This window comes from Rousettus aegyptiacus, unplaced genomic scaffold (genome assembly GCF_014176215.1).
Source record: "Rousettus aegyptiacus isolate mRouAeg1 unplaced genomic scaffold, mRouAeg1.p scaffold_m13_p_5, whole genome shotgun sequence".
NCBI classification, from domain to species: Eukaryota; Metazoa; Chordata; class Mammalia; order Chiroptera; family Pteropodidae; genus Rousettus; species Rousettus aegyptiacus.
In genome coordinates this window covers 40074968-40097163 of record NW_023416308.1, presented here as the reverse complement: position 1 = coordinate 40097163, position 22196 = coordinate 40074968, and the positions used below count along the sequence as shown (strand labels likewise).

General features: G+C 33.7%; 2 protein-coding genes across 2 annotated transcripts; one reads left to right on the top strand and one right to left on the bottom strand.

The window, feature by feature from the left end:
- The first annotated feature begins 10060 nt into the window (after positions 1-10060).
- Positions 10061-11005, top strand: LOC107502248 (olfactory receptor 10G7-like). Its single transcript, XM_016129304.2, has one exon. It carries the CDS (start codon positions 10061-10063, stop codon positions 11003-11005), a length of 945 nt encoding a protein of 314 aa, XP_015984790.2.
- An 8325-nt stretch (positions 11006-19330) lies between these two features.
- Positions 19331-21992, bottom strand: LOC107502257 (olfactory receptor 10G9). Its single transcript, XM_016129308.2, has 2 exons — positions 21946-21992; positions 19331-20291 (listed from the first exon to the last, which is right to left on the bottom strand). The coding sequence occupies exon 2, from the start codon at positions 20264-20266 to the stop codon at positions 19331-19333; it is 936 nt and encodes a 311-aa protein (XP_015984794.2). The 5' UTR covers positions 20267-20291; positions 21946-21992.
- Positions 21993-22196: the final 204 nt, after the last annotated feature.

The window sequence follows — 22196 nt, the reverse complement described above, 5'->3', positions numbered from 1 at the left end:
CAAACAAACAAAACAAAACAAACAAACAAACAAAAAACCTCTAAATATCTGCACAAGGATATCCTTTAGTCTTTGCTAAATACTAATCTGTGCATATGTAGAATAAAACTCCATAAGATTGAATAGCTACAATCTTGGTGTCTATAAGCCGAAAAACTTCTGAAGACTACACAGTGTTGAGAAATGTTTTAACTATGGACAGTCAAAATAAAAAGTTCTTGTCAAACACCTGGACATTCAATAATGCCCCCCAGAAATGTTACACTTTGTAATAGAGATAAAATATCCTTAGAGTAACTACTATTACGGAATCACCTTAAGAACTTAAAAACTTTTTTCAAAAAAGTCAAGTAGATCCATAAGGAATTTAAAGCATGCTAAAATAAAACCAATACTCTTTAGAAGAAGACAATAAAATCTAGACACCGATAATGTAAAATTCAGCATAAAAAATTACTAGAAATACACAGAAGCACAAAAGTGACTCATAACCAATAGAAAATTTAGCCAGCAGAAATAGACACACAAATAATATGATGAGATTAAAAGATGAAATATTAAAAACTGTTATATTTGATTACTGTAGCCTTGTAGTATAGTTTGATATCAGGTAGTGTGATATCTCCAACTTTGTTCTTATTTCTCAAAATTGCCATGGCTATTTGGGATCTTTTATGAATCTAAATAAATTCGAGGATTATTTGTTCTAGTTCTCTGAAAATTGCCATTGGTATTTTGATAGAGATTGCACTGAATCTATAGATTGCTTTGGATAGTATGACCATTTTAATGATGTTGATTCTTCCTACCCATGAGCACCATATATACTTCCATTTATTTGTATCTTCCAATATATTAATGCTAACTGTTGAAGAAACCACAGACAGAAGAAACAAAGAAAGCCACACAAGTTACATTTAAAAAATTGATAAAAACTAGTGATGTAGAATATATCTTATTATCTTAAATAAATATCTTAAAACAATCAGAATTGAAAGCCCATAAAAAACCCACATATACAAGGGTAAATTATTTTTGACAAAGTAGACAAAAATATACAATAGAGAAAAAAAATCCTCTTCAATAAATGGTGCTGGGAAGACTGAAAAGCCACATGCAAAATAATAAAATTAGACTGCTATCTGTCACCTTCCACCAAAATTAACCCAAAATAAATCAAAGTCCTAAATATAAGACTCAAAACAATAAATTGCAAAGGAAACATAGGTACTAAACTCATTAACCTTAGATTTAGAGAGGATTTTATGAATTTGACCTTAAAAGTAAGGTCAAAAACAAATGGGACTATATCTAATTAAAAATCTTCTGCAATAGCAAAAGAAACCACCAACAAAATGAAGTGGAAACCAACCAAACTGAAGAAGACATTTTCAAACAATGCCTTCAAAAGGGCATAATATCAAAAATATACAAAGAATTTATAACCTCAACAACCAGGAAACAAACAATCCAATTTAAAAATGGCAGAGGACCTGAACAGACACTTCTTCCAAGAAGACATACAAATAGCCAACAGACATATGAAAAGATGCTCAACTTTACTAGCTAATAGAGAAATGCAAATTCAAACCATAATGAGATATGACCACACACCCGTTAGAATGGCTATCATCAACAGGACAAATAATAAGTGTTGGAGAAGTTATGGGGAAAAAAGGAACCCTCATTCACTGCCAGCGGGACTGCAAATTGATACAGCCACAATGGAAAACAGCATGAAGTTTCCTCAAAAAGTTTACAATAGAATTCCCATAGGACCCAACAATGCCTCTTCTAGGTATCTACCCCCCAAAATTTGAAAATATTTATCCATAAAGATATATGCACCTCCATGTTCATAGTAGCATTTTATAAAACATGGAAACAACCAAAGTACTCTTTGATAGATAATTCAATAAAGAAGATGTGGTACATATATACAATAGAATATTACTCAGCCATAAAAAAGATGAAATACTGCCATTTGTGACAACATGGATGAATCTAGAGATTATTATAATCAGTGAAATAAGTCAGACCTAAAAATTTGAGAGCCATATGTTTCACTCATATGTGGGGTATAAATCTGAAAGCAACGAACAAAAAAGACAGACAAAAACTCATAGACACAGACAACAGTTTAGTGGTTATCATAGGGAAAGAGGAGAGAAGAGAGGTAGATAATAGCAAAGGGTGTCAAATAAAAGGAAATTTAACTTGTGTGGTTAACATGTGTAGTATATATATGATGTATTATTGAATTGTACTCTTAAACCCTACATAATTTTATTAACCAATGTCACTCCAATAAATTTAATAAATAAAAGAAGATTTTTTTAAAACTACATATTGAATATAGAACAAAGATAAGAATGAATGTATAATTATCATCAAAACTATGCAAGAGAGAAGACAATGAAACAACATATTTAAAGGCTGAAATTGAAATGTCAACTTAGATTTCTATATCTAGAAAAAAATATCTTTCAGAAATGAAAGGAAAATAAAGATATATTCAGGAACACAAAAACTAGACAAATTTTTAGACAATAGATTTGTACTACAAGAAATGTTAAAAGAATGTTTTCATACAGAAGAAAAATGAAATCAAATTCATAACTGAATCTATAGAAAAAGATAAGTCTTAGGTTAAATATGGGATAAGACTTATTATATGAATGCTGATTATAAAAAGGCTTGAGTGGCTATATTAATATCAGATAAAGAAGCCTTCATAACAAGAAATACAACTCGTAATAAGGAGGGAATTTTTATAGTGATTAAGGGATCAGTTCATGAAGATGTCAAAATTCTAAATGTGTGTGCACACAATATTAAAATTTAAATATATGAAGCAAAAAATGATAGAACAGAAAGAAGAAATGGAAAAATTCCCAATTATATTTACTTTAATACTCCTCAGTAATTCATGGAAAATAGAGATAAAACCAATAAGGATATAGAACAATAGTATGAACAAAATTGACTAAGTTGACATATACAAAATGCTTCATGGTTTTGCATGAACAGAATATATGTTTTTATCAAGTGCACATGAAACATTAAAAAATATCAACTTTTTCTGTGCCATAAAACAAATCTCAATAAGCTTAAAGTAATGAGTATGTTTTCTATACACAGAGGAATTAAATTAGAAATAAAGCTCATAAAGTTTTACTGGTGAATTCTACCAAACATTAAAGGGAAAAATAATGCCAAGTTTATACAAACTATTTCAGAATAAGTCATAAACTTCTCTATTAATTCTATGATTTTAACATTACCTTGATGCATAAACTAGCCAAAGACATCACAAGAAAAAAGTTACCAATTAATATTCTCTATAACCATAGAGTCAAAGACTCTAAAAATTTTACCAAATCAAATGCAATATATATTAAAATGATGATACATCATGATCAAATGGGGTTGATTCCAGATATGTAAATTTGCTTTAACGTTCCAAACTCAAGCAATGTAATTTTACTATATTAACAAACTAAAAAAGGAAAACTATATGATCACCTCAATAGATGCAAAATGTACATTTGAGAATTTCAAATATCCATCCCTGATAAAAACTCTCAAGTAACTAGAAATAAAAGGGATTGTTTTCAATTTATTAAAGAGGAAAACAAAAGCAAAATACTCACACATAACATCATACTTACTGGTAAAAGACTGGATATTTTCTCCCTAAAATTAGGAACGTGACAGGAATGTCTATTCTTATCACTTCTTTTTCACATTGTACTAAAGTTTCTAGATAGGACAATTAGGTGAGGAAATAAAATAAAAGGCATCCAGATTATAAAGAAGTAAACTAACTATATTTATAAACAACATGATCATCTATGTAGAAAGTCTGATGAAATATCTTAAAAAGCTACAAGAACTAATGAGTGAGTTTAGCCAAGTTGTAGGATATGGCTAGTGCACAAAAATCATTTATATTTCTATTTATTATCAATGAATAATTAGAAATTGAAATTTCAAAAACTATTTAAAATAGTATCAAATTAGAACATAGTGATAAATATAACAAAAGATGTGCTAGACTTGAACATTTAAACTGTACAACATTGCTTAAAGAAATGAAAGAGGTATATGGTATTCAAGGATCCGACACAATATTGTTAAGATGTGGGTTCTCCCAAATTGACCTATAGATTTAACGCAATTTTAATAAAAATCCCTGTGGGCTTTTGTGCACCAATCTACAAGATGATTCTAAAATTTATGTAGAAATACAGAACACCTTAAATAGCAAAAATTATTTTGGAAAAAAAAAATGTTGGAGGTATGATGCACTGGCAGAACAGGCCCAAAGATGAAAAAAGAAGGTGGCAAATACAAGTGCATGGGGTTCTACACTTCTCTAGTTTTAGAATATCAACAGGTCATAACAATGTGTGGCTGAGCTCAGCTGTGCATTTTTCACATGTTCAAAGAACTCTCAGGACAGAATATTTGACGATGTTGAAAGTTCTGAATCATTCATCGCTTAGAACATCATTGGGTTTTAGTCAAATTTGGCCTAAAACGTTGGGTCATCTCTTTTTTGTTCCCTAAAAAGTGAAAAGTCAGCAAATGTCATTACTGGCCTCCCCTTGAAGGAAAAAAAAATGGACTGAACAAGTTGTGCAGCACTCTTAAGAGATCTAAGTAATTTATGAAAACTAATAGCTGGGCAATAACAGTGGTTTTGGCCAATGCAGTAAGATAGGAGAAAAAATTAATGGGAGTTTACTTTTGGAAAGGAAAAGACAAAATTAGTATTTATAAAGATAATGTAATTTGATATCAATATAACCAAAAAGAATCAAATAGCAGTCAGTAGCATTCATAAAGGTATATAAAAGAAGTTGGATAAAAGTTTAAATTGATAAAATTATTAGTATGTATTTTTTAAAGATATTCTGAAGTATATTAACTGGAGCAAATAAGGTTTGAAATAGTCTTTCAAGATAGCATTATGATTTTAAATTGATTATATGCCTTATACTAAACAGATAGCCAATATGAGAAAATTGGGTAATCTGGTAGGTTAATTAGAGAAATAATAATTCAGGAGGCTTCAGTTCCTCAAAATCCATCCTATATACAGGTGAGAGCATTTCTATTAGTATAAAAGGCATGTGAAGCAGCAAAACTAATAGTGCTTTTGGCTTTTGTAAAGCTATTTTCCTGAAAACTAAGACATATATTAATTCTAGAAGAAAAGCACATTTTCCCTCTCTTCAGTTATATTAATTCAAGCTTTAAAATACAGCTTTTACAGAAAATTTCAATATGTTCTAAGTTTAGAAAATAGAAGATACAAAGCAGAAGTCTCTGAAAAGAGAGAAAAATCTCTAAATCAGACAAGGCGACGTAGTATTTATTCTTGACTAGGAACTTGTACAGTCTGCCAAGCCCTAGAGAGAGAAGTTTAATTAGTAAGATGCTTATCTAAGAGAAGTCATACTCAGATCATCATCCCAGGAGCAAAGAGTTCCAGAGCTCCTTTCTGTGACTGGCCATAATCACCAGAGAGTAAGAGTCACCAAAGAGACTGAACATCACCAGAGAATTGTCCCTTTTGGGATGAAAGCTCATATTTTCTACCTTTGAATTAAAAAAAAAATCGAGAACAAAACGAAATAAAATACAACTAAGTCATTTCCAGCACAAGGAATTTTCAAACCCTGTCATGGCTATTTATTTTGGAAATTAATTTTTGAATGATAGCCCATCAAATGCAAAACCAACTTTAATGAAGGCATTTGAAAAAAGATTCTGAGTATTTATTATAAAGAAGAAACGTTATCCTCATCCACGATGACTCAAGGGCCAAAGAAATATCTCCTGAGATACCAATCAATTTTAAGCTCTCTTATTTAAAATGAGTTTGTTTTTATAGCTTGTTCTTCTTGTGGTTTCATCTTCTCAAGAAAAGAAGCACCCTACTCATCAAAGAATGAAAGTTTCTTTTAATCTTGAGTTTTGCCTCATGGTCCAAAATCTAGTTATAAAATTGGTAAGTAGGAAAAATTGGCAAAGCCTTAGTATTTTTCATTGTTGGAAATTTGGGGGGAGATTATGATGTATTTCTGGTGATAGTTTTGTTTTTCTTCTTCTTCAGCGTTGACTCATATTACCTTAGCTATGATTTACAGGAAGAACTTTGCAGTTTTTGTAAAACACTCAAAATTCTATAAAACCACAACTCGATAAAACACTTTATTCATAAACGCTAGCATTACTACTCTGAGTTGAAACAATAGGAAAAGTCTGTTTTTGTCAGATACTCCCAAGTGGAAACATGTTGTTGATATAACTCTATATGGCAAAAGAATTTTAAAATTAATTAATTAGTTAATGAATTAATTATCAGAGAGGTCCAGGCTTCCAACTACATTTCTCTTCATTTCTTCGTACCATTTTATTCCTCGTCTCCTTGAATATATAAATACAGTGACATTTGGATCACTCTTGAAAAACAATCAAAGAAAAAAACCTTACAGTTTGAGACCTGGAATAATAGAACTCCTAGAAACAATAAAAATGATTTCAGACTACGTATTTTTTTCCTTATTTAAAAAAAATACATTTGTCTGTTTTATAGCAAATATAAATATTCAGTCTGAAACTCAAGCTCCAGAGATACAGTTTAGTCTTCTTAGTCCTCTTTGCTAATTAAGCAGATCTAATTCCTCATGGGCACTGAAAATATATTGTGAGATGATTTTATCACACTTTAGAGAGAGGATGATTGCTTAAAATCCTGGAGAGAAATAAAGTAAAAATTTATAAGTAGAAATAAGCATAGCATAAGAGGATTTGAAGAAAGAGATGGTACTCTGATCATTATTGCATTCATTGGTGTTAGATTGTACATATAATCAGAGGAGTATGGTCTAGGGGAGGATAGAGGAACCTTGCTCCTAGTAATGCTAGACCATTGCTGGTGTCTTACAATGACATATCTGCTGTTGACCAGAGAGCTTTAGAAGGGTGGTTTTCTCTCTGCAATCAAGGATAAGGATTTCTTTAGAAATTTATATTTATTGTGGAAATTCTGAACAAAGAAACTGAATCTGTATATTTGAAGGTAGATGTGTGTGTGTGTGTGTGTGTGTGTTGTGGCTGTGTCTGTCTGTCTGTCTGTCTGTTTGCCATTATCAATGTCTTTATATGTATGTGTGTTAAAAAGAAAAGGAGAAAGGCCTATAACTGGAATAGCTTGTGCACCCTGGAAAGTTATTAGTTTGGATATATATTTTCTTTTGTTAATTTGTTTTTTTTCTGGCTTTATTGAAATATAATAGACAGTTAGTTGCTTGCATTTACATTGTACAATTTAATGAGGTTTTTTCCAATTATAGTTGGCATACAATAATATATTAGTTTCAGTTGTACAGCATAGTGATTAGAGCTCTATACGACTCATAAAGTGATCACCCCACTAAATCTAGTACTCTTCTTCCCTCTTACATACTTATTACATTATTAACTATTTTCCTTGTTACACTTTATATCTCCATAGCTGTTTTGTAACTATCCACTTGTATTTTTTAATCCTTTTACCTTTACTAGCTCTACCCTCCCCTAGTTCTCCACCTATCTAATAGCCTTCAAAATATTCTCTTTATCTATGAGTTTGTTCCCATTTTTGTCATTGTTGTTGTTTATTTTGTTCTTTAGATTCCACATATATATGAAATCCTGTGGTATTTTTCTTTATCTGACTTACTTCATTCAACGCAATACTCTGGAGATCCGCCAAGCAATATCTTTTTTCCATCTCCCTCCTTTTAATATGTGTGTATCTTTTAATCTGAAGTGAGTCTCTTGCAGGTAGCATGTGTAGGGATCTTGTTATCTTATCCATTCAGCCACTCTATCTTTCGATCGGAGCACTTAATTCTTTTCCATTTGAGGTACTTGTTGATAGATATGTAGTTATTACTATTTTTTATTATGATTTTGATACATGTTTTTCTTCTTAAAGAAGTCCCTCCAACATTTCCTATAATTCTGGCTTGGTGTTAATAAATTCCTTTAGCTTATTTTTGTCTTGGAAACTTTATCTGTCCTTCGACTTTAAGTGATAGCTTTGTTGGATAAAGTATTCTTGGTTGTAGATCCTCGGTTTTCATCACTTTGAATATTTTGTGCCAAGCCCCTCTGTCCTGCATAGTTTCTTTTAAGAAATCAGCTTCCAGGCTTATGGGTGCTCCCTTGTAAGTAACTAATTGCTTTTCTCTTGCTGCTTTTAAAATTCTCTCTTTATATTTAACCTTTGGCATTTTAATTATGATGTCTTGGTGTGGGCCTCTTTGGGTTCATTTTGTGGGGGGACTCTCTGAGCTTTCTGGGGTTAGGGAAGTTTTCCATCATTATGTCTTCAAATAACTCTTTGAATTCTTTTTTCCTTCCAGTACCTCTATGACATGGATATTTTACTTTTAATGGTGTCCCATAGGCTCCTTAAAGTATTATTATAGTCTTGGCTTCTTTTTCTTGCCATTCTGACTGTCGTTGGCTTCCCCTCCTTCTCTATTGGTGGTTTCATCTTCTTCTTTATACACTCTGTTTTTTCCATCTAATTTACTCATCATCTCAGATAATGTTTTTCATTTCTGACTGGTTCCCTTATATAATTTCCATTTTCATTTTTATGGTTTTTATCTCTTTGTTGAAGTTCTCACTAAATTTATCTACACTTCCCATAAATTCACTGAGCATCTTTATAACCAGTGTTTTGAACTCTACATATGTTAGATTGCTTGACTCCATTATTCCTGGATACCTGTTCGGTTCTCTCATATGGTTTCGCTTCTTTGTATCCCCATTTTGGCTGCCTTTCTAGGTCTGTTTCTATGTACTAGGCAAAGTTCCTAAGTTTCCTGGTCTTATTAGCATGTCTTTGTGTAGTAGGCATCCACAGTCCTGAGAAGGGTTCAGCAATAGGCCAATTTTAGCCCTAGCATGTGCCCTTCTGGGGCCACTGGTTAAAATTCAGCAAGCAATCCATAGATGCTGTGATTATAGTTGCCCCAAGAAGCAATGCTGAAACTGAAGCCAGCTGCCACCAGTGTGATTCTTGGCACTGCTCAGCAAGGTGCACCAGACTTGCCTCATCAAGGACACAGCTGATATAACTTGGGTGGGTGCGTGAGTTGGGAAAGGCAGAGTTTCAGGGTATTCTCTGTGCTGAGCGACCTCTGTTACCCAGTTTGGTGATGTCTCAGCTATGGCGGCCTTTCAACCACTCACTAGGAGTGGGAGAGGGCTTAACAGAGGAATAATGGATAATGTCATTACTTCTGCCTGGGAGAGAGCTTTGCCTCTGGCCCTCACTCCTTCATCTCCTTGTCCCTCCATCAGTCCCTGGTACCTGCAGAACAGCTAACCTGGCGCTGGTGTTTAGAGGGGGTAGGTTTATCACCAGGAAAGTCCACTCACCGGCTTGACCCCTTTAAAAGGTGTCTACAGCAGCCAGCTGCTACTGCCATAGCTTCTGTCTCACTCAGCCGTTTAGGACTGGGCAGCCTCTAGTCTTCACCCCCTCCTACCTTCTACCATTGCAGAGTGATTTCTTATTTCTCTCCCTACTTGCAGCACTTCTGTTCACCTAGATATCAGGTGACTTTGCTTTCTGTTTGCTCTGTGTTTATGTCAAAACTTTGATTTGGTTGCAAGAGAGATGAACAAAGCCTCTATCATTCATGCCATATTTGCCACCTTTGTATATATATTTTCTAATTCTACTGAAAACAGAACACAGTATTTATTCTTCTGTTATACTTGGCTGCTTTTATATGAATTATTCCTCTTCATTATTTGGCTAATTCTTTTCTATTTTGTTAATTTTGTTACTCTAATAAGGAAGCAACTACTTTTTCTAAAAGCACTATGATAAAGCAAAAGTACTATGAAAAAGATATAGGAATATTTAACCCTTGTAGTCTCTACCAGACAAAATGTAGTTGCCATATTTCATTTAAAATATTTTCTAGTAAATGTTGGATTTGTTTTCCTTCCTATGTAGAAAGAGCCCCTCCTATAAGAAGAAATGACAAATGCGAGCCACGTGACAACGTTTCTCCTCATGGGCCTTCCTCATGCACCAGCACTAGACACCCTCCTCTTTGGAATCTTCTTGGTGATCTATGTACTCACCGTGGTGGGGAACCTAGTCATCCTGCTGGTGATTACGGTGAATTCCCACCTCCACACGCCCATGTACTACTTCCTGACCAACCTGTCTTTCATTGACATGTGGTTCTCCACGGTCACTGTGCCCAAGATGCTGATGACCTTGGCCTCCCCAGGAGGCGGAACTATCTCCTTTCACGGCTGTGTGGCTCAGCTCTACTTTTTCCACTTCCTGGGGAGCTCCGAGTGTTTTCTCTACACAGTCATGTCCTATGACCGCTACCTGGCCATCAGTTACCCACTCAGGTACACCAGCATGATGCGTGGGAGAACGTGCGCCCTCTTGGCCACAAGCACATGGCTCAGTGGCGCTTTGCACTCTGCCGTCCAGACTTCCTTGACATTCCGTTTGCCCTACTGTGGGCCCAGCCAGATCCAGCATTACTTCTGCGATGCACCACCCATTCTCAAACTGGCCTGTGCAGGCACCTCTGTCAATGAGATGGTGATCTTCATCAACATTGGGATAGTAGGCTCGAGCTGCTTTCTCCTGATAGTGCTGTCTTATGTGTCCATCGTCTGTTCCATCTTGAAGATCCGCACCTCAGAGGGGAGACACAGAGCCTTTCAGACCTGTGCCTCCCACTGCATTGTCGTCCTTTGTTTTTTTGGCCCTGCTATTTTCATTTACCTGAGGCCAGGTTCCAAGGATGCTGTGGATGAGGTTGTGGCAGTTTTCTACACAGTGCTGACCCCCCTTCTAAACCCTGTGGTGTATACCCTGAGGAACAAGGAAGTGAAGAAAGCTCTGCTCAAGCTAAAAAGTAAGCCAGTACTGACTACGAGTAAATATTCAAAATAGGCCATTAATGGCTAACTTATTATTTTATTTATAATTAAATTAAACCATCAGCATAAATATTATACTTTTAAAGAATACTTTAATTATCCAATCTTAATTTTTTAATGAAAATCTAATAAATTTTTATTTTTTTCTATGCCGTTCTTGTCAGAATGTCACAGAATGTCAGATTAAGCAGTCATTTAATGGTGATAATCTAAGAGAAAGGATAATGGCCTAGTCTTCTTTTTAGGTTATAGTAAGTATATCTTCAGAAAAGTAGATTACTTGTATTCTTTTTATAAATATTTTACAGAATTACTATCCACCATAAAACTCTTATTTTTTATTTTGTGCAGTTTATATCAAGATTTTTAAAAAGCTCTTTCTTTCAATTTCTAAAACCTCTATATTGAAAAATCACATAATATTCACAAGTCATTATATAATACAATATGATGAAAATATTACATTAGAAAATGCTTAATTCTCAAGAAGAATGGCTGTATTCATATTTACAAGTTAATCTTTAATTTTTTTCACTTTGATCTCCAAGATTTTTGAAAGCAAACATTTGTCTACTTATGCACTGTATGCACTGCTTATATTGTATTGGTTGCTTGTATATCTATCTAGATCTTCCTTCTATATTTACAGAACTCCTGGACTTTTATCCTAAGTGCAAAGCTTCTATTTTTAGCAACTATAAATTTTTGTAAGTAAACAGGAAACAAATAACAAATATACAAATATAGGCAAATGACTTTAAAGACAAAAATATAACATCAAAAAGTATTGAGAGTATCCCCTAATTTTACAACCACGTCTTAGGCAGTATTCTTGTGTGATTATACTGTCTACAAGTAACATTTGTTTGGCTTAAACATATAAAATGAACTTTGGACACTATCGGGGAGTTAAGGCTTTGACCATGAACTTCACAAGCAGTTGTCCAAATATGAATGTGTAAATTAATTTTTCTAAAAATATATGCTTAACTTAAATGTCACATGTGTCTTGTTAGTGCAATAAGTGTCAACGCTGCTTAGCATACCAAGAAGAAGAAAAAGAAAACTGGTAGGCAGCCATTCAAACTAAAGGGCACATCTTAGACTACTCGGACTTGGAGCTGCCTTCCAAAAGGGCATTAGCGGAACATCCCTTTCTTGACATATCTTGCCCTAAGTAGGTTTTGAAACTATGCTGAGAGGAAAACAGTATTAACTGTCTAAGCATGACCTATATAAACTGTTGTAGCGATCTATGTAAGGAGGTTAATCATTAGTGTTCGGTCCCAAAAACCAGAATGGTATGATCATATAACCCTACTCAGTTTGCAAAGAAGAAAACTGAGGACAAGACCGAAAATACTTAGCTCTTAGGTTTTCTTAGATTCTTTCCAATTCCTTTTAGTATCACACTATTTTATTAGATCACAGTTACGTAAAATGTTATAAGACACTTAATAAACATTAACGCACATGATATACTTTGCTACATAAAAAGAACTAACAAGGTTTCTACATCCATAGAGGCCATCGGGTGGTGAGAGAAAAACAAGTGTAGCATCGTCTACGGTCCACTTTGATAGTGTAACGGGTACCCAAGGAGAGATCCATGATTAGCTTCAACTGGGAAATAAACTGAAAGATTTAAATTACTATAGTAAGTATTTGAAAAAAAATGTTGAAAGTAATTTATTTTTTAAATGATGATATATAATGTAAATATCAGTGTCTTTTTTCATTAAAATTTTTATTGAAATAATTGTAGAATCACACAAAATTGTAAGAAATGATACAGAAGATCCCTTGTATACCCCACCCAGTTTCCCCCATTGGTAACAATTTGCAAATTTACAGCATAATATTACAACCAGAATATTGACATGGATATAATCCACAGATTTTTGAGATTTCCTGTTTACGCTTACTCATTTGTGTGTGTTAAGTACTATACAATTTTAACACCTGTATAGATTTGTGTATCCACTACAATAGTCAAATATCAAATAGTTCCAAGACTATAAGGATGTTTCATGTGATGCTTTTTAAATTAGTATGAACATTGACCACTGAATAAAGCTTCTTAAATTTGGTATTTTATTTGTTAGAAGTTAGATAAAATAACTCTGAGTTATATTTGTTTGACTTTTGTTTGCATTTTTTATGTTCTCTTTTCTTCCTTCAGAAAGGGTAGGATTATCCTGCCAGAGTCCACCTATTTATCTATTCAATATGTATTGAATGACTATTATATGCTATACATTATGAATACAAATATTAAACAGACTTAGAGCTTTTTTTCAAGGAGCTTGTAGTTCCACTATAAAAGAAGGATGGGTACATATGAAGAGAAATCATAAAAATAGATTGAATCATAGAGGAACTTGTATACAACACTAGGAAGAAGATTTTTACTTTGCAAGTTCGAGAGAGTTAATGAAATACAGCAATGTAAGAATAATATGACAGCATTTGTAGAGATATAATTAGTAACAATATGTAAGATGGGAAGGTAAGCTTTAGGGCAGAAAATTCAACTCAAGAACTTTGTCAACTGCATATCAAAAAAGGAAAATAAAAGAAACGTGAAAATCCACATTCAGGCAGTAGCAGTGGGACTTGAGAGTGGTGCAATGAATGGTAAATAGTAGCCAATTCAAGGTAAAGTTGATGGAGAAGTTTATTATGCTTTGGTAGTTATAATATAACTCATCAAACAGAGAAAGTAAGAAGGGTATGTTTTGGGGATAGAATAAGGAGTCTAACTTTATGAATGTTTGGGTTAAGTACCTGGGAACATTTCAAGTAAAATTACCTGGTTGACAGTGTATCTTAGGAGACAAGGCTGGTAAAATCTACTAAGTGAAGTTAGCAAAAGGACTGGTCGCTGTGCTATTTGGTTTGTGCTGGCTGTTAAACACCATTTCCTAAACATGAAGAATGAAACTTCTCCTAATGAGTAGCATAAAGGGACCAGATTAGTAAAGGGGAACCACCACCCTTCCTATATCTGTATAGTGAGCCCAAAAATAGTCTTCAGGTGATTTACACAAATCTATTATTGAGCATTATATAATTAATTCACAGTAACAGTCAAAGACATTTATGGAGATTGTAAATTTAAAGAGGCCCAGAGAAAGTATGTATAACAGCAGTTACTTCTTAATGGTATGGTCCTGGAAAATACCAAAAGAGGAAAGGGCCAAAACCGTTGCTCTTCCAGTTACTTAATGTTATTGAACTACAAAGATTAAATATAAATAGCATCTAAGAGATATTTGAAAGAGATTAGAAGAAAATGAGATGTCAAAACATTAACCTGAATAACGAAGGGGCAATTGGAGCATTTTGGGGATGAAGGTGTACAAGTAAGCACATAGAATACATAGAAGGCACAGAAACATACAACTTGTGTGTATAAAAATTGTGATAAGTATTGTAAATCATAGTAATCAAGAGTGTACTCAATTGGCATAAGTATTGACAAAGAGATTAATTAAACAGAATATGGAGTCCAGACCCAAGCATATTAGTCAGTTGGTTTTTAATTGAAATGCATTCCACATATGATGCTGAAAAAACTGGCTACCTGGCAGTAAAAACTGAACTTTGACTATTACCTCACTCTGTATACAAAAAGTAACTTAAATTGGCCTATTTACTAAATGTAAAAGCTAAACTATTCAATCTCTAGGGAAAAAAGTAGGGAAAACTTTCATAAATATGGAGTAGGTATACATTTCTTACAAAAGAAAAAAAAGGCATGTTATTAAAATAAATTGAAAATTGAATTTTACTAAAATTGAAAATTGTGCTTTTCAAATAATATTCAGGATGTAACTAAGCAAGGCACACTTGAGTTGCAAATATTTGTGATGCATAAATCCAATAAAAAACCTGAATCCGCAACATGTGAGGGTATCCCACAAGTCAATAATCAAAAACAAATAACCCAATGACAAAAGGGCAAAAGATTTGGTCATATACTTTACAAAGGTAACATGTAAATGTTCAATAGAAAGATGACATAGACAACAGTTTAGAGGTTACCAGAAGGAGGAGAAGGGAAGGGAGAGGTAGTAGGAGGATAAATGAGAAGATACAGAAGGATTCTATTATGGTAATAGTGTTTTTTCTTTCATTTTGTTTTGTTTTGGTTTTATCTTGAGTGTGGAGGTAGCTAACATTTGTCAAAACACATCATACTGAGCTTAAAATAGATGCATTTTAGTGTATGCACATTATACCTCTATAATGTTGATCTTAAAAATAGTAAAGAGATGAGTCAAATTTAGAAATTAAAAACAAAAAAGGGAAACTGTTATTTCTACACAGCATGACTAAGTGGTTGGTATCAGACTTAACCTTGCACTACAAACAAGTACAAACTGCATAAAATATAGTCTGACTATAAAAATTAAGAAAGGAAATTCCAAAATTGAATAAAATGATCTTATATGGAAATGCAAAAAGGAATAAATAACATTTTAAAGGGTAAATATATAGGTGAATATAAGATACTGTTGCCTTTTTAAAGCACCAATAACATCTTATGAGGTTTATAACATTTAGAAATAAAATATAGGACAACAATATCAAAAATATAGAGAAAGCCATTAAATGGAGTTAAATAATTATAGGAATCTTGGATTATTTAGGATATGATCAAAATACTAAGGTAAGTAAATTATAAGATTGAAAACTATATTGAATATCATAAAAAGATAATAGAATAATAAAAATAAGTAAAATAATGAAAAACATGTCAAGCTGTTAGATTTGAACCCAACAGCGTCAGTAATTACAGATACAGTAAACAATACAAATAAAATAAAGATATTACCACACAGCCTAAAAAAATAATAAGAAACTATATTAAATGCAAACATACACACAATGGACTATAAAAAAGCAAAAAAATTTTGCCACAAAAACACTGGGAAAAAACTCACAAAAATTCTGATATGTCTATACTAGAATCAGATAAAGTACTCTTTAAAGTAGGAAGTAAGAGACATAAAGGCCATTTTATAAAGATAAAAAGGTCAATTCAACTGCTAGTTAAGTCAGAAAATGTAGCTTTAGAGAATCAACCAGACATATCATGCCATTACCAAACAATATTTTAAAAATACTGATTAACAGGGAAATGATACAACTAATAATGAGCTTCAGTGGACAAGTTTGGTACTCCAGAGCAGCTATTTGAGGAGAAACCCAAGATAATAGATCAGAATGTGGCACAGTGTGACGAAAAATTTGTTCAGATTTAATCATTTCCTATGTGGAATACAAACATCAATTCTAAATTATTTTATTCTTTTTTACTTTTCCCTTTTGAAAATATTAAATAACTCACAGAGCATAATAATGACACAGTGATGTGTTTACAAGAAAAGGTAGTCCCAATTATTATTTGAAAATGTAAAAGAATCATTATTGAAATATTAAAATTATCCATCATTTTTCTTTATTTTCCAGAGCTTTTGCTAATATTTCATGTCATCGTACCTCTCTCATCTTTCTCTATTTATCTCTTCTTTGACCCTTTTTCAATTGCATGAAGAATAAATGTATAAGGGAAGATTATGGGCAGAACTCTGAGTTTCAGGGTACCTTTTATTGGGCCCATCATAGCATATAAGAGACAAATGTTGAAGAGGAAGAAAAGTTTTATTTTAGACACACAAATTTTAGCGTAACAGTTTTATCTCTAAGTGGAGGTGTCTAGCAAACTAAAATTATTAGAAACTTGAATAAAGAAAATAGGAACTATGTAGATAGAGAAGGAATTTGTTTAGGAATGACATGTAATATTACTTGTAGATCAGAAGTTGTATCTCTCAAAAGGTTAAGTAAATATTTATTGAAATTAAGAGTCTGTAGAAGGAAGAACATTCTAAAAATATCAGGTCAAGATTTATGTAGGTTTATTACTATGAAGCTAAGACATGTTTTTTTCCTTGAAGAAGCCACAGCTTAATGTGGAGCACATGAGTAAACAGATTGGATGGTATAGGGTGATGAAGCATTTGAAATTTAAATCAGGTGTAAGTAGAGTAAGAAAGGTGTTTTCATCTTCTGTGAGGGGGAAAATATGTAGTTTAAAAAATTCTATGTTTGATATATCAAATACATATAACTATACAAAACTCTGTGCTTTTTTATTTCAATGCTTATTGATGTTTATGGATATTTACCTGCTCCCCGCAAATATGGAAAGTTTCCAAAATGAGCGATAGCAAGATAGGATAGAGTTTAACAATATGGACTTTGGTGCCACACAGTCTGGGGTTTAACTTTGAACATATCCTTTACTAACTGTGAATTTGAGTAACCTTCCTCAGTTTTCCATTTAATAATACTATCTATTACGTAAGATTCTTGTAATGATTGAGATAAATTCTTATAGAGTGTCTAGTATTGCCCAAGATCAATAATGTTTAGTGTTTGTGAACTATTCTAGAATAGTTTGCCTATGAACTATTCTAGAATAATTTAATTCAGTATGACTACAATGTTTCATGTATTTTATTATAAATTCCTTGAAAATGAATAAACACAGGAATATTCAATTTATCAAAATAGTAAATTAATCAGAATGATTACATTGTCAATATGATGTTAATTACAACAGTAATTTATTATCAGTGATCTAAAGAAAAATATGTTTATGTATCTTTAAAAGTACTATATCAATGGCTAGGAAATCATGAAATAATTTATAAAGAGAATGATTCTGAGAATCAGACTATCTGGCTGGTGGCTGGCCCCAGGTTTGAATTTTAAACTTTTAATTAAGACTTTATTATGAATCAGTATCACTCAGACAAATTTTACTTCTATTGACTCATTTAATCCTCATAACAGTATTTTGAGAGGGGGTCTTTTACAGATGGGAAATTAAGGTACAGAGCACAAAATTATTTCTAAACATATTTGAGTCTGTGTTTTTATTTGTCTATGTGCAATTCCACCATATCATCCATTACATGTGGATGCCCACAAGTATGAGCTATGTAGCAAGGCATTAGGTTTGTTCATTTGTTTTAGGGTATTTTGTCTTTACTAGGCCTTATTTTTCTAATTTGTAAAATAAATACATTGAAATCCTGTGATAACAAGTTACTTAATTATATTTTAATTTTTTTTGCTTTCTAAATAAGAAATGTCACTGGATCCAGCTTGCAATGTGGTGTGTTCCTATCCCAGAATGGATTTTTGTTGGTGTGGCTGAATTTCTAAGACTCTAAGATGTGAGTAAAGGAGCTAATCAGGGCAGCAGGAACAGTTACCACCATCTGTAATAAAATAATCCAGAATAGCATGGTTCTGGATTACATATTGGCATTTGGTCAGGTAGCACAGAAATTCAAGGTCAGAATATGAGATGGAGATTGGCAATATCTATGGTTAATTTTGTCCTGATTTGACTCATAAAACTGAGAAACTGCAGGACTCTTACAAGATGATGATTGTTCTTAGTTTCTGAAAGAAGCATGTCAGTGCCACCGCTTGTCCTGACAGAACTACCAAGAAAGATAACAAGCCAATATGAGAGCAATAAACAGGGTCAAGTTGTGTTAAGGAAAAGGAATAGTCACTTTGAAACACACACACTCACAAACACACACACACATACACACACAAAGCCACTAAAAGAATTGAGAAGGCAGTTGTACAGAGCAAACACAAGTGAGTGACCACTGATATGTTTTGCTCTCCTTGAACAGTATCCCCATCTTTATAAATTCTTAAGTATGTGCTTAAGACATTAACAACCAAACTAAAAGCATACTATCAACCAAGCTATATGAATAAATCAACTCTCTTACCTGAGATTCAATCAGAACATTTATTTTTTAAAAGGCAAAAACAATATTATATGTCAATTATAACTCAATAAAACAGGAAAAATGAAAAATAAGCCTATTACAGATGAACAAGTTGTTAGATCAAAATTTAAGTATGTTCATCATAAAGAAAAATTTGGGATGCTTTAGATTCTTCAAAAAAAAAACCTGTGAAATAAATACTCCTGAGTAGGGGGTTTTGTATAACATTTTATACTGAGAACTATAAATGATAAATTTTATGTTGATGCCTATATTAGCTTTTTTTAATACCAATTTTTATACTAGATTTTCTATACTAGATTTTTGTATAGTTATCTGTATTTTCTATGTCAAAAGTAATATTTTTTAAACTACCTTTTCCCCTCATGGAATGTGAAAGGTACCTTAACTACTCTATCTATGTCCACTAACTTATAGTTTAAGTGCTTCATCACACTATATCATCCCATTTGTTTTTTAAAATGAGCAAATCTACATCATAGTATTTATTTGCTCTGAGAAAATGTTACTTTGTATTTAAGCTTCAACAAAGCTTTTTTTACTTCCTTGTTCCTCAGGGTATACACCACAGGGTTTAGAAGGGGGGTCAGCATTGTGTAGAAAACTGCCACAACTCCATCTACAGCATCCTTAGAATCTGGCCTCAGGTAAATAAAAAAACACGGAAGAAAGAAACAAAGGACGACAATGCAGTGGGAGGCACAGGTCTGAAAGGCTCTGTGTCTCCCCTCTGAGGTGCGGATCTTCAAGATGGAACAGACGATGGACACATAAGACAGCACTATCAGGAGAAAGCAGCTCGAGCCTACTATCCCAATGTTGATGAAGATCACCATCTCATTGACAGAGGTGCCTGCACAGGCCAGTTTGAGAATGGGTGGTGCATCGCAGAAGTAATGCTGGATCTGGCTGGGCCCACAGTAGGGCAAACGGAATGTCAAGGAAGTCTGGACGGCAGAGTGCAAAGCGCCACTGAGCCATGTGCTTGTGGCCAAGAGGGCGCACGTTCTCCCACGCATCATGCTGGTGTACCTGAGTGGGTAACTGATGGCCAGGTAGCGGTCATAGGACATGACTGTGTAGAGAAAACACTCGGAGCTCCCCAGGAAGTGGAAAAAGTAGAGCTGAGCCACACAGCCGTGAAAGGAGATAGTTCCGCCTCCTGGGGAGGCCAAGGTCATCAGCATCTTGGGCACAGTGACCGTGGAGAACCACATGTCAATGAAAGACAGGTTGGTCAGGAAGTAGTACATGGGCGTGTGGAGGTGGGAATTCACCGTAATCACCAGCAGGATGACTAGGTTCCCCACCACGGTGAGTACATAGATCATCAAGAAGATTCCAAAGAGGGGGGTGTCTAGTGCTGGTGCATGAGGAAGGCCCATGAGGAGAAACGTTGTCACGTGGCTCACGTTTGTCATTTCTCCATACTTTTGGTCCCTCTACCTACAGAAATGTAAAGAGCACCCAGCATTTTACTGAGAACTGAGAACCCATTCTCCATGTGGCAACTGCATCATCATGGTAGATAATTCTAGAGTTATACTTGGCTTTGCTTATTACAGACTTTCCTAGTAAAGATGATGGAATGATTACACCATCTCTTTTGCTCTCTCTCTCTTTCTCTCTCTCACACACACAATAGAGGCACACATAAATATATGCAAAAGGAAGTAGGAGAGATCTATTGTATTTGTTTCTACTGGTGTATCATAAATTACCAACAATTTAGCATCATAGAGAAATTAAAATTTACTGTTTCACAATTTTTTTTGAGTCAGGTCAGCTGGGTCCTCTGCTCAAGGTCTCACTTAGTTGAAATCAAGGTGGGTCTACAATTTCATCTGAAACTGTAATCTTATATGAGGCGCAGGATTACAAGTTTTTGAGGTTATTGGCAGAATTTAGTTTCTTGCAGCTTTAGGACTGAGGTCCCTATTTTCTTACTGGCTGTTGGCAGGGATCATCACCCTCAGCTTCCAGGGACCACCCTCAAGTCCTAGGCACTTGACCATCCATACCAAGTAAACATGGCAGATGATTTTTTCAAAGCCAGCAAGAAAATCTCTCTCCAGTTTTCTGTGACAAAATGTAATGTAACAGAATCTAATCAAGACAGTGACATCCCATCACGTTCACAGGTCTCACCCACACTCAAGGGGAGGTGATTTAATAGGGAGTGTACACCAGGGCATGGGAATCTTGGCGGCTATGTAGAATTTGAAATTCTATTTTCTCTCCAGAGTTCATGAGGAAATTTAAAGAATTAAGGATTTAATCATTGGTTGTACTAGAGAAACAAGGATCTCTGTTCTTAGTTAAGACAAAATGTATCATATCTCTAGATAATGTGGCTTGAGCTATATGAAAGCTATATTTTTCAAAAGACAGTAAAATAATATTTTATTCTTTTATTCTGTTATTCAGAGACAGAATTATTCTAACCACCTACATGAATACTCAAAAATGGAACAAATTTCTACTGCACAAGTGAGATCTCATCATCAGAATGTTATCATATTCAAATTAGATGAACTATGAAAATTTTTATCAGGTGATGTGCAAGGTAGCCTGAGAGTTAAGGCAGGAGTATCAATAACAGATGTCAGTGTTTGATGTTTTTTTTCCATGCTGTAGCAACTTAGTCCCTATTTGTAGACCCTTAATTACTAATTGTGTATGTGTGTGTATGTGTGTGTGTGTGCGTGTGTGTATGAATTTTATGTGTGTATATATATATGTATATATATATGTGAATTTCTCAATATATATTCTGCCACGAAGCACGCAATCATATGCCACATTGTGGTGGGATATATCCTGAGAAATTCATTCATAGATATTTCTGTCATTGTGAGAACATCAGAGAGTCCACTTACACACACCTAGTTGGTATAGCCTACTACACTCATAGACTATATGGGATAGCCTTTTTTGCCTAAGTTGCTAAACTGATCAGCATGTTCCTGTACTGAATGCTGTGGGCAATTGTAACAGAATAATAAGCATTTGTGTATCTAAAGATGTCTAAACATAGAAAAATCATCATAAAAATATGCTATAAAAGATAATAAATGGTACATCTGTATAGGGCACTTACCATGAATGGAGCTTGCGGGACTGGAAGTTGCTCTGGGTGACTCAGTGAGTGAGTAGTGAGTAAACGTGAAAGCCGAGGACGTTAATGAACACTGCTGTAGACTTTAAAAACATTACACACTTACCCTACACTGAATTTATAAAATAACATAAGATTAAATCACAAGAAGAAATGATGCAATCAAGAAATACAGTAAACATGAGATGGATGAATTTCTGCCAGCATAACATGGCATTCTATTTTACAACAAT